The sequence below is a fragment of the Chiloscyllium plagiosum genome, unplaced genomic scaffold (assembly GCF_037043375.1).
Source record: "Chiloscyllium plagiosum isolate Xiang-an unplaced genomic scaffold, Cpla_swu_hap1 HiC_scaffold_18, whole genome shotgun sequence".
In the NCBI taxonomy this organism is placed as follows: Eukaryota; Metazoa; Chordata; class Chondrichthyes; order Orectolobiformes; family Hemiscylliidae; genus Chiloscyllium; species Chiloscyllium plagiosum.
The window spans coordinates 28,237,207-28,250,505 of record NW_028270156.1 but is presented as its reverse complement, the minus strand read 5'-3'; the positions used below and the strand labels follow the sequence as shown (position 1 = coordinate 28,250,505).

At 40.4% G+C, this 13,299-nt stretch overlaps 1 protein-coding gene across 4 annotated transcripts in view; it reads left to right on the top strand.

The window, feature by feature from the left end:
* The window catches only part of mapk8ip1b (mitogen-activated protein kinase 8 interacting protein 1b), a 153,976-nt gene that overhangs the window by 101,848 nt on the left and 38,829 nt on the right, over window positions 1-13,299 (top strand). For all 4 annotated transcript variants that reach the window (XM_043705588.2, XM_043705587.2, XM_043705586.2 and 1 more), the window contains one exon: window positions 4,208-4,426. In XM_043705588.2, the coding sequence (XP_043561523.2) occupies window positions 4,208-4,426 (219 nt within the window). The remainder of the gene's footprint in view (window positions 1-4,207; window positions 4,427-13,299) is intronic.

Sequence of the window (13,299 nt, the reverse complement as noted above, 5' to 3'; positions counted from 1 at the left end):
CAGAAAGCTGTTAGTGATTCTGGGCACTCTACTGTTTTGGAAGGAAATGGTAGCCTTGCAAGGAATGCACTGTTAACTTATTAGAACATTATCTGGACTCAAAGAATTAAGGTGTGAACAGATTTTATTCTACGCATTCTCTGGAATTTATGGAAGTATGAATTAGAATCAGGTATAGACTAAAGCACACCCTTTTATGCAAAGATTGGTGCAAGTTTGGACCTCTTCTCTGCAAATGGCAATTGATGTTGTGTCAGTTATTAATTTTAAAACGGAGATTGATATTTGTTAACCAAATGTGTTGAAGGGTCAAGACGAGATAGAGTTAAAATGTAGATTAATCATAATTTCGTTGAAAGGTGGAACAGGCAAAAAGGACGAAATGGTCCCCTTCAGTTCCCATTCTCTCACCCCTGGTTTCCTACTCAGACCACCTGCTAATGGGAATAGTTCAGCAAAGTAAACAAATAGACCTATCTTAGCAATTTGACATTCCAGCTGCTCTCCACACACTGAACTAACGAGGCAGTCGTAAAACCCACACAGTGCCAAGTCTCTGCACAATAGGATTGGTTGAATCCTGAAATGCATGTCATGAGAGTCTAAAGGAATGGCTAATATCCGGGTATTGAATCTAACAGTGCTAAAATTTGCACACTGCCAACTCCAAGTAACTGGAAATAAGATAATGACCGGGTAATTTGTTTTGTCAACAATGTTGGTTGAGTGTTTCATATTGACCAGGACAGTAGAATGAATTAGGAACATAAGAAATGGGAGTGGGAATTGACCATTTGATCCTTTTTAATCCTGCTCCACAATTCAAAGATGATCATGGATGATCTCATTGTGGCTTTAATTCCACTTTCCTGCTTATTTCCCTTAACCTTTTCAGTCCAAAATCAAACATCTGTCCAACTTAGATTTGAATATATTCAATATCCCAGTTTCCACTGCTCTCTGGGGTAGTGAAATCCAAATATTAACAACCTTTGAGAGAAGACATTTCTCTTCGCCTTTTTCCTTAGTTGGGGAAGCCTCAGTTTGAAACTGTATTTGAAACTACTTTTGAAATTTTCCTATGAAGGAAACTCCCTTCAGCCTCTACTGTCACACCATCTCAAAATCTTATTTCATAGAAAAATAGAAAATTGGTGAAGGAATATGCTATTCTCTCTTTGAACCTGCTCCACCATTCAATGATAGTGGTTGATCATCCAACTTAGTACCCTGTTCCTTAGTACCCTGTTTTCTTCCCGTACCTTTTGATGACTTTCGTCAGAAGAACTATATCTAACTCCTCAAAACAATTCAATTGTTTTGGCCTCAACCATTTCCTGCAGCAGAGTATTCCATATGCTCACCACTGTCTGGGTGAAGAAATGTCTCTTCCTCTTTCCAAATGGCCTACCATGTATCCTTAAAAGTGATGCCTGCTTCTGGATACTTGGTAATCAGGAACATCCTTCCTGCACTTACCTTGTCTAGTCCTGATACTATTGATCTGTAAAATTGTATCACTTTGTGTTTAGAATGAGCATAAAAGCCCAAAATGGCAATCCTTTAATCCTCAGAATTAGCCGAGTGAACATTTTCTGAACTTTCTCCAGTCCAAATAGATATCTCTCCTTAATTAAGAAAATAGAAACTGCACATAATGCAGACCTATCCATAACCTGAATAGTTGTAGCAAGACTTCTCTACTTTTCACTTCCCCCATTCCATAAAGACCAACATTCCATTTGCCTTTCTAATGACTTGTATCCACTCGCTAATGTTTTTGTGATTCATATAGAAGGATCCCTCTGTGTCAGAGTATCACTTTTTTTTTATATACTTTCACAATTGTAATGCTGCTTTTTGTAAGTGTGGTATGGGCTAATTTGCAACCATCACCTGAAGGGGACAAGGGTTTTGTTTATCTTCCCTTCCCAATATACAGCATTTAGTCACTACAGACGTGGAGAGTCGGACTTGATTTTGTGCCTCTGCTTCTGCAGTGAATCTTAAACCCACATTGTCTAGCCCAGCAGACAGCACTGACCTCCCACTGATTTTTCAAACTTTAGCTTCTGTTATAGCACTGACCTCCCACTGATTTTTCAAACTTTAGCCTCCAATTAGCTCAGCAAAGTCACTCAGACGACGTATGAAAATGACCATATATGTTATCATAAGTGATATTTCTTGTGGGATAAATATTAGATAGCACACCAGGGAGTATACATCTCCCATTCTTCAAAAAGTACCATGGGATCTTTTAAAAAGGCCTTGGTTTAGTACCTCCTCTGAAAGAAGGCACTTCTGACAATGCAACATTCCTCGGTACTGCAGTTGGTGTGTCAGTCTAGATGAACAGCTAGTTAGATATTTCTCAAACACGACACTTAAAAATTATTCAGTGTGGTCAGTTATTGTGTAAAAGAGCCCATAACTCTGCAGCTCCCACATGAACTTCCAATAGGAACAGCTTTTATTGTCACAGCATTAATCTTTAGTGAGGAAAGGGGGACCCTGATGAAGAAACACGCACTGACAAAGCAGGAACCAGCCACACATGCCTTAAGGTAATATGTGCAATGTGGAGTTGTTGGTTTTGTGTTAAGGTATAGACTGGTAATTCAGAATTGACCATTTTGTGTAACTGCAGAGAATTCAATTTATACTGGCCTAACATTTTGAATGAATCGGTTTTGGCATCCTCGGTTTGAAAGGAATCTCTTGCTGGCAATGCTGCTGATCTGTATTGACTTTCCAATCTGCATTCTAATTCACACCCAAATTCTGTTCACCAATCATTCCCACAAGCTATTTGATCAAAATTAGCTCTCAGTCCAATAATGCTTTGATTTTGAAAATTTCAAACTTCTCTGATAGCCTTGCTCCTTCCTATTTCTGTAATCTCCTCCAACCTTACAATTCTCCAATATCTCTTGTTTCTCTGATTCTGCCCTCCTTTTAAATTCCCAATTTTAATCACATTTGGCTGTCGTGCCTTTAGCTGACTGGCCTAAACTCTTGAATTCACCTCCTTCAACCTTCAGGTTTCTCTACCTCTTTCCCTTTTAAGATGCCTCTTCAGTCCAACATCTTTGAAAAAGCTTTGACTTAACTGTCTGAAGGCCCCTGTGATTTAGTGATTTGATTGACGTGCCTTGGAGCATTATACTGCGTTAATGATGCTTGGATAGATGGTCTTTCAGTTGTTGGAAAAGTGAGTTTGTTCTTATTGTATGCAACTTTGCTAATTGTTTTGGTCTTTGGAGCATTAGGTTTGTAGTTTTGTAGATTTTCCTGCAAGAACTGTTTATGACAATTGGCAACTGGCTAATGAACTGCTAGCACATCTAATGTATGGAAAGGCAGGGTGGATATGTAAAGTGTACGCTGACTACTTGGACAGGAAAATTAAGGACAATGGGGAAAGGTCAGGGAATGAAACTAATTGGATGAATCATTCAATGAGCTATAGGAAGGATATTATTAAACTGGAGGAGGTTTACCAGTATGTTGCCCAGGAATGGAAGGTTAGAGTTCTAAAAATAGGCTGGGATGTAAGAAGTTGAGGAGTGACCTGAGAGGTTTATAAAACTGAGGGGTACAGATAAGGTGTTTTTCCTAGTATGGGAGAGTTCAAAATATTTTTAAGGTGAGAGGAGAAAGATTTAAAAAGGACATGAGGGGCAGGTTTTTCACACACACTGTGGTTTTGTGTGGGGAATGAACTGCAAAGAAATTGGTGGATGCAGGTACAGTTACAACATTGTACAGACATTTTGAATAAATACATAAACAGGGAAGGTTTGGAGGCATATGGGCCAAACACAGGCAAGGTGGGACTAATTTGAATGGACATGGTTGGAGTGGAATCCGTTTCCATGCTGTATGTCTCTGACTCTAAGTAGTGCAGACATGATAGGCTGAATGGCCTTCACTAATGTTCCATATTTCAATGTTCGGTTAATGTGTGTTTTAGATTAAAAATAAACATGCTTTGTGTGTGAATTGTTGACATCTCCTCCCTGTGACAAGAGTTATGGTGTTTTTACTGAGATAACCTGGAGGATCTTTCTATTTGCTCAGACAGCAGAGAGATTTTAAGCCTGTCTGACACTGAATTACAACCTTTCTATATAGCGTGTACAAAATTTACCTACTTCCGTATGAACAGTTGACCCCTTACTGTCCAATCTCCTTCTCTTCTCAGTCTCATGTGACCCTGGAGACCAATAATGCTGCGACAACAAGCGGAAATGATCCCTGCACTATCCAGGCAGAGATGCTGCAGCTCGACCTGATTGATGCTGTTGATATCGAGGAAGAGGACAACGGTCCTCTGAAAGAATCTAAGCCTGTCAGCATGGCATCTTACAAACCCAAGCGGCCCACGACCTTGAATCTTTTCCCACAAGTTCCTCGTACTCCGGTAAGAAGGATGAATGTAGTGATGTTCCTCTGCTGGTGTGTGTGCAATAGCTCACCGATTTTAAAATGACCTCGGCAGCTGATCCCCCCCCCTTTAATCTGGTTTCTTGGATGGCACATAGTGTGCAGAAAAGAACTTGTTTTTTTTTTGCCTTCCTTGCAGCCCAGTTGAATGGCAATAATGACGGATCTTTAACTTTACCAGGTTTATAGTTGGTCATGGAATTCAAATATCCCTGTGCTTTCACACTCACTGTTGCTTTCCCTGGTTAGTTAATCCAAAAAAACAGACTGTGGAAGATTGCAAGGATTGCCTTCAGCAGTGAGTGTCTAATTAGATTACTGTAACAGTAGACAGTTGCATAAGTGACACACAGACTTAACTACTGGGTTAAAAAATGTATTATGCCAGTTTTATAATCTGTATGTGGAAGGAATCCAATCATATATTGATGATCGAAGCTGCAGACAGTGCTTAAAATTGTGGAAGTCAAACAACATGACATTATAAATCAATTTCTAATCAAATTGACTGGTCTGTATAGTTTTTGCAGAAAATCACTTACAAATCTGTTTTGCTAGTAGGTGAATGACTCATAACTCTGTAAGCCATAAAGTAAAAACTGAAGGGTTGTACTTGATATATCAAACCTTTTGCAACCTCAGAATAAAAAAAAGTACTTGACAACCAACAAAATACCATTTTGAAACCGTCGTTGCCCTGTAGAAATGCAGCAACCGGTTTGGACATAGCAAGCTTCCACATATAGGAATGTAATAAAAACCGATTGAGGATTGAATATAGGCCTGGGTGCTAGGGAAAACATTTTTCTTGCTTTACCAGTCACTGGAATCTTTTATATGTACCTGAAGTGGTGTATGGGGTCTCTGTTAAATGATTCACTTGAAAGGTGATGATTCTGACACGGTGGCACTCTCTCAGTATTGCAAGTGGGAGTGTTGGTCCAGATATTTGTCCTGAAATCTGTGGAGTGGGAGCTAAGCCTAACACTTTCTAACTCTGAGATAGAAATGTGTCACAGTCTCCCCTACACATATACAAATGTCATTACTTAAGTAAATAAATAGATTTCAATAAATACATCATTCCCACTACTGTCACTCTGCTATTCTGGTATTGACCTGGTGAAAGTTTATAGAGTCGGAGCAGGTTTGCCCTCCCCATGCACATTGATGGCAGATTTCACAAGGACATATTGCTTTTACTAACCTATTAGTATACTAGCAAACCTACCATGGTAATTTTTTTATTCACTAACGGGAGGTGGGCATCACTGGCTAAGTCGGCATTTATTGCCCATCCATAATTGCCCAGAAGCAGTTAAGAGAACCACCTTTCTGTGGGCCTGAAGTCACATATAGGCCAGATCAGGTAACACTGATGGATTTGCTTCGTAAAGAGCACTAGTGAAACAGTATTTTTTTTTTCTGAGAATTGACAAAGATGTCTAATGTTGACCATGAAACCAAATTCCAGATTCTTTACTGAATTCAATTCTGCCATCTGCTGTGGCAGAATTTGAAACTGCTCCCCACCACTTGCCAACATTAGCCGAGTTTCTGGATTAATAGCCTAGTGATAATACCACGAGGCCATCACCTTCCATTCATGGTAAACCGACAATCAAACAACTTTGGCACCTCTTCCCTTCCCTTCTGACCCACCAATTTCCTCTGAATGGATTAGAAAGAAGTATCAGAGGTACTTGAGGTCAATAAAATAAATAATTTTTGATCCCTAGAGAAAAGTATTTTCCTCACCCACTGCAGGGAAAAAAAATAAACTTAGTGGCTTCATCTACATAAGTGAATAAATCACCACCTTTCTCACTATGGGTGCAGCACTTCAGATATTGAAATGGAAATAATGTCCCATTTCTTTTTTTTCCTCATTATTCTTTCATGAGATGTAGATATCACTGGCAAGGACAGAATTAGAGGTGAGAATTTATATAACAAATTTTATAATATGCAAGAAGGTGGTACTGCTTGGTTAGCAGTGGTTAGCACTGCTGCCTCACAGTGCCAGGGACCCCAGGTTCAATTCCACGCTTGGGCTTTTCTCTGTGTGGAGTTTGCACATTCTCCCCATGTCTGCCTGGATTTCCTCCGGGTGCTTCAGTTTCCTCCCATGCAAAGGTATGCAGGGAAGGGGGACTGGCCATGTTAAATTGCTCAGTGTCCAGGGATGTGCAGGCTGGGTGGATTAGCCGAGGGAAATGCGGGGTTACAGGGAAATGTAAGGAGGGTGACCTGCTGTTCAGAGGGTCGATGTGGACTTGGCCTGAATGGCCTGCTTCCACGTTAGAGATTCTGAGGAGATTAATGATCAGCATTTTTTCTTCCTTACCAAGTAGCCCTCTGAGATAATTCTGAATTTTCATTCAGAACCATGAGCCCTCTAAACCTGAATAATGATACAACCCTCCCAATATCAGGTGCAACTTATGCAATTTATTCATTTCTTTCTGCCTGCTATTTGAGTTCTTTGAGATAAAATGACCTGAAGTGTAAAATCGTAATCATTTGAAATACAAAAGACGAGAACAGAAAGTAAACTAGGAGCTAAATTCAGTTGTTTGTTTTTAATTTAACAGATCAGGAGCAGAAGTAACAAATGATCTGATTTATATAAACAAAATATTTTAATGGAGAATGAAACAATAGGCCATTCAGCCCAGCTTCATGTTAGTGTCTCTACTCCACGTGAATCTTCTCATAGATCACTTCACTTCATCTCACCTTATCAGTATATCTTACTATTCCTTCCTCCTGCAGATGTTTATTTAGCTTAAATGTATATTACTTGCTTGACCAAAACTTGTTGCTGTGAATTTGAGATTCTTACCAGTTTATCCTGCATTAAGTATGAAATAACATTTCTGGAGAGGTTGATTTAAAAAAAATCTAGACTATGACCATGACCCCTGGTTCTGGACTCCCTGGTTGTCAGGATCATTCTTCCTGCATTTAATCTGTCTGCTCCTGTTAGAATTTTAAAGGTTTCTGAGAGCCCAGCCATACCCACACCTCTATCCCAGGCCCACCCAACCTCATTTGTGTAAACACGAGTGAATATATTCCAAACTGATTCTCCCAACTAACACCAATCCTACTATCCCGGGAATCATTCTGGTAAATCTTTGTTGCACTCCTGCCATAACCATAACATCTATCCTCCAATAAGGAGATCCGAACTGTGCAAAGCACAACAGGTGTGGTCTCGCCCAAGGCCCTGTATAATTGCAGCAAGACATCCCTGCCCTTGTACTCAAATCCTCTCACTTTGAATGACAACAAAATATTTACTCACTCCACCACCCTCTGCACCTATATACTTTCAGTGACGACTATGCAGTGACACCAAGGTCACATTGCACTTCCCCTTTTATAACCTATCACTGTTCAGGTGATGATCTGCCTTCCTGTTTTTGTTACCAAAAGGAATAAACTCATTTTATTCATATGATATTTCATCTGCTATGCATTTTCCCATTCACTCAACTTCTCCAAACCACATTGGGATATCTCTGCATGGTCCTCAAGTCACTTTTTTGTGCGGCTTTGGATTTATTAGGGACAATTTTATGTTTATGGTTCCTAGCTTTGGTCTCTTCCTGGGAGACAAGTGGGGAGCAACTTCTCTGCTTCCACTCTACTGAACTGCTTCATAATTCTAAAGACTGGTACTGGATTGTCCCTGGGATTTCTCTCCCAAAGAAGAAAGCTTCAGCCTACTCCATAGTTCGTGAGAGTTGGAACCTCTTAAATTCTGGCATGTGTCAAAAATTCCTGTTGGTCCTGTTTCTCTTAGAGACATTTACTTGTTTCCTTTTAAAATGACAAAAACAATTTTGGATAAACAAACTGATTTGGATGTACCTACTAGAGAAGGTGCAGAATTTGACCTGCTCTTGGGAAATAAGGCAGGGCAGGTGACAGTGGGGGAGCACTTTGGGGCCAGCGACCATAATTCTAATAGATTTAAAATAATGATGGAAAAGGATAGACCAGATCTGAAAGTTGAAGTTCTAAATTGAGAAAGGCCAATTTTGACGGTATTAGGCAAGAGCTTTCGAAAGCTGATTGGGGGCAGATGTTCGCAGGTAAAGAGATGGCTGGAAAATGGGAAGCTTTCAGAAATGAGATAACGAAAATCCAGAGAAAGTATATTCCTGTTAGGATGAAAGGAAAGGCTGGTAGATATTGGGAATGCTGGATGACTAAAGAAATTGAGGGTTTGGTTAAGAAAAAAAGGAAGCATAGCTAAAGTATAGATAGGATAGATCGAGTGAATCCTTAGACCAGTATAAAGGAAGGAGGAGTATACTTAAGAGGGAAATCAGGAGAGCGAAAAGGGGACATGAGATAGCTTTGGCAAATAGAATTAAGGAGAATCCAAAGAGTTTTTACAAATACATTTAAGGACAAAAGGGTAACTAGGGAGAGAATAGGGCCCCTCAAAGGTCAGCAAGGCGGCCTTTGTGTGGAGCTGCAGAAAATGAGGGAGATACTAAATGAGTATTTTGCATCAGTATTTACTGTGGAAAAGGATATGGAAGATATAGAATGTAGCGAAATAGATGGTGACACCTTGAAAAATGTCCATATTACAGAGGAGGAAGTGCTGGATGCCTTGAAATGGGTAAAGGTGGATAAATCCCCAGGACCTGATCAGGTGTACCCAAGAACTCTGGATAACTAGAGAAGTGATTGCTAGGCCTCTTGCTGAGGTATTTGTATCATTGATAGTCACAGGTGAGGTGCCGGAAGACTGGAGGTGGCTAATGTGGTGCCACTGTTTAAGAAGGGTGGTAAGGACAAGCTGGGGAACTGTAGACCAGTGAGCCTGATGTCGGTGGTGGGCAAGTTGTTGAGAGAATCCTGAGGGACAGGATGTACATGTATTTGGAAAGGCAAGGACTGATCAGGGATAGTCAACATGGCTTTGTGCGTGGGAAATCATGTCTACAAACTTGATTGAATTTTTGAGCAAGTAACAAAGAGGATTGATGAGGGCAAAGCGGTAGATGTGATGTATATGGACTTCAGTAAGGTGTTCCCCATGGGAGACTGGTTAACAAGGTTAGATCTCACTGAATACAGGGAGAACTAGCCATTTGGATACAGAACTAGGCTCAAAGGTAAAAGACAGAGGGTGGTGGTGGAGGGTTGTTTTTCAGACTGGAGGCCTGTGACCAGTGGAGTGCCACAAGGATCGGTGCTGGGTCTTCTACTTTGTGTCATTTACATAAATGATTTGGGTGTGAGCACAAGAGGTACAGTGAGTAAGTTTGCAGATGACACCAAAATTGGAGGTGTATTGGACAGTGAAGAGGGTTACCTCCAATTACAACAGGATCTTGAGCTGATGGGCCAATGGACTGAGAAGTGGCAGATGGAGTTTAATTCAGATAAATGAGAGGCGCTGCATTTTGAGAAAGCAAATCTTAGCAGGACTTCTACACTCACTGGTAAGGTCCTAGGGAGTGTTGCTGAACAAAGAGACCTTGGAGTGCAGGTTGATAGCTCCTTGAAAGTGGAGTCGCAGGTAGATAGGATAGTGAAGAAGGCATTTGGTATGCTTTCCTTTATTGGTCAGAGTATTGAGTACAGGAGTTGGGAGGTCATGTTGCGGCAGGATATTGGTTAGGCCACTGTTGGAATATTGCGTGCAATTCTGGTCTCCTTCCTATCGGAAAGATGTTGTGAAACTTGAAAGGGTTCAGAAAAGATTTACAAGGATGTTGCCAGGGTTGGAGGATTTGAGCTATAGGGAGAGGCTGATCATGCTGGGGCTGTTTTCCCTGAAGACGTTTACAAAATTGAGGGGCATGGATAGGGTAAATAGGCAAAGTCTCTTCCCAGGGGTCAGGGAGTCCAGAGCTGGAGGGCATAGGTTTAGGGTGAGAGGGAAAGATATAAAAGAGACCTAAGGGGCAATGTTTTCACACAGACGGTGGTACGTAAATGGAATGAGCTGCCAGAGGAAGTGGTAGAGGCTGGTACAATTGCAGCATTGAAGAGGCATTTGGATGGGTATATGAATAGGAAGGTTTTGGAGGGATATGGACTGGGTGCTGGCAGGTGGGACTAGATTGGGTTGGAATATCTGGTCGGCTTGGATGGGTTGGACCAAAAGTCTGTTTCCATGCTGTACATCTCTATGACTCTGACTCTATGAAATTAGGTGCTTGTGAATCAGTTGGTATTGTTTCAAAGCTGCACTTCCAGCACATCAATATTGAATCAGTTTACATCCAGGCTTACTCCCCTTCAAGTTATATATTCTTAAATTAATCCTTCAGTTGAGTAGGCCCTAACCTCAAGGCATCATAGTATTAAACAATCTGCAAACTTGTTTAACTCTGTGCACAGTTGAGGTCTGCAAAAAAAGTAGACATCACAAGACTTGTGGAGCTCCCTGCAATTTTTCAATTATTTCTTTATCACTCCTTGCCAATTGGTGAGGGCGCATTAGCCATTTGATTTCATAAGGTCCAATCATTGTGGAAGGCATGCATTTTAATGAAATTATCATTTAGTTTAAATTTCTTCAACTCTTTATTTGAATATGTAATGCTATAAACATTTGAAGTCATGATTAAAGGAATAAAACACAACTATAGTGTCTTGCATGGTTTATTGACGCTCCAAAGCACTACTTGGTCACTGAAGCACTACTTGAAATTTGGTCACTGTTACTACGTAGGGAATACATAGCCTCTTTTATTATCACTATCACCCCATAGTGAATATTTTAGAATATCAAAAAAAATTACCAAAGATTGCATTAGCAGGGAACTAGTAAATCTAAATAAATTAGGGTTATGAAATGAATACACCCAAGCAGATGTGTCTCCAAAGACTACAAGGAAATTTGAGTCAAAGATGCAAAGTACCAGGCTAATGTTGTTAAAGAGCAAGACCATCCTAGATTTTTGTTTTTGTCTCCCCTCATTCCCAGGTTTTTGAAATAATCACTTTCAACTTGGAAAATGAGCTCTTTTGCTTAATTCAGAATTGCCATACTGAATGCTGGGAGGCGGCTTAAACTGGTCTCATATTAGACCAAATTGGACACTCTAGTTAACTGTGAATGTGGCCTCATTGAAATACTTATTCCACATACATTGGCTATCTGGTTAATTGGATCCTCACTCCTTACAGAATGCATATTATTAGTGCTTTTGGTATATAGTGGCAGCACTGTTACAGATAGTGGCCACTAGTTGGGAAAGGCAATGCAAAATGCCAAGGCTACAATTTGAAGCAATGACTTTCTTTCTAATCGCTTCCGGCCATTCACCAAGGGCCAGATGTTGGCAGTCTGACGTGAAGTGGCAAGCATTGCTGGGTAGCTAGTCACTGCAGAAATCTTTAGGCTTTGCTGAACTGGGACTGAACAAATTATTTCAAGCCAGTTTAATTCAGATTGACTGGAAAAATGATTGGAAGGGACACCCCTGCAGTTGATTTAATAAACAACATTGCTGCCTACGAATTTGCAATTTCAAGACCAAACCGTACTTCAAACAGGATGGCTATATCTGCTATAAGATTCCAAGTGAGGAAAGATTTAAAACAAAAGTCTGCATTTATTAACCTAGCCATTTAGTTGATTAGAAGCACTGTAATGATCACCATTCCCTTCTGCCTAAATGGAGCATTTGCTTCTCATTTGATGTCACAGGCATATGATGCTTTAGTATGCATTGTTCAGAGCTTATGCTCCCTGGAGCAAGAGGAGGATTTGGCAAAGATCATCTCTCATCACTAATAAGATCTGACTCGGATAGCAAGTACTCTATTTGATTGGAGTTCAGCAACAGAATTTTGAAGTGTTAAGCCAGCAATTGTTGCAAAAGAGAATTCTGAACGCATGTTGAAATTCGGTTTTAGCCAAGAAGCCTATTGTGTTGCAGTGAATAGTCTAAGATTGTAACCGTGTTTGTTTGGCTAGACAGCCAGGAACTTGTACAGTGCTTTAAACATAGTTTTTTAAAAAAAGTCCAAAATGCATTTCACAATCAAAGTTTTTTGAAAAAAAAAAGTTGAACCACGCCAAGCATTATTAGGCAAGGTAGCCATAAGCTTGGTCCATGAAGTAGGTCTTAAGGAACACCTTGAAGGGCATAAGAGAGGGTGATCGAGACAGAGGGAACTTGGGGCCTAGGCAAAGACACAGCAGAAATCGGATGCTCAAGACACCAGAACATAATGAGCGTAGATATTTTGGATGGTTGTGGGGCTGGAAGAGATTACAGTGCGAGAAAAGTGCAAAGGCTCAAATGGATTTGAAAACCAGAATGAGGTTTTGAAACCAATGTGTAGATTGTGGGAGGCCAGCAGGGGTGCATTGGAATAGTCTAATCTAGTGTTTACAATGAGCATGAACTGGCACCAACAGTAGATGAGACAGGTGAGAAGTCTGACAGGGTTACAATGTGGAAATGGATCATCTTATTTCATAGAGGTTTTTCACTTGTGAGATAGATTCAAAATTAAGGGCCATAACTATACAATAGTAATCAATCCAATAGGGAATTCAGGAGGAATCCCTTGCTGTAGGAAGTGGATGAAATGTGAAATTCATCCCCATGTGCAATGCTTGAGGTGGTTGAGTAAAATTTAAAAGGTAACTCAATATTGCATGAGGGAGAGGGAAAAGAGTTGACAGATATATCGATAGCTTTGGATGGAGGAGGATGGAAGGAGACTATGGGAAAGCATAAGGAGTGACAAAGCAGCTAAGCTAAATGGCCTATTTGAGATGTGAACACTGTACATGGGAGAGCTGTAAAATCGGCTGCAAACTCTCCATCACATGCTTTATACTTGCACTCAAAGCCA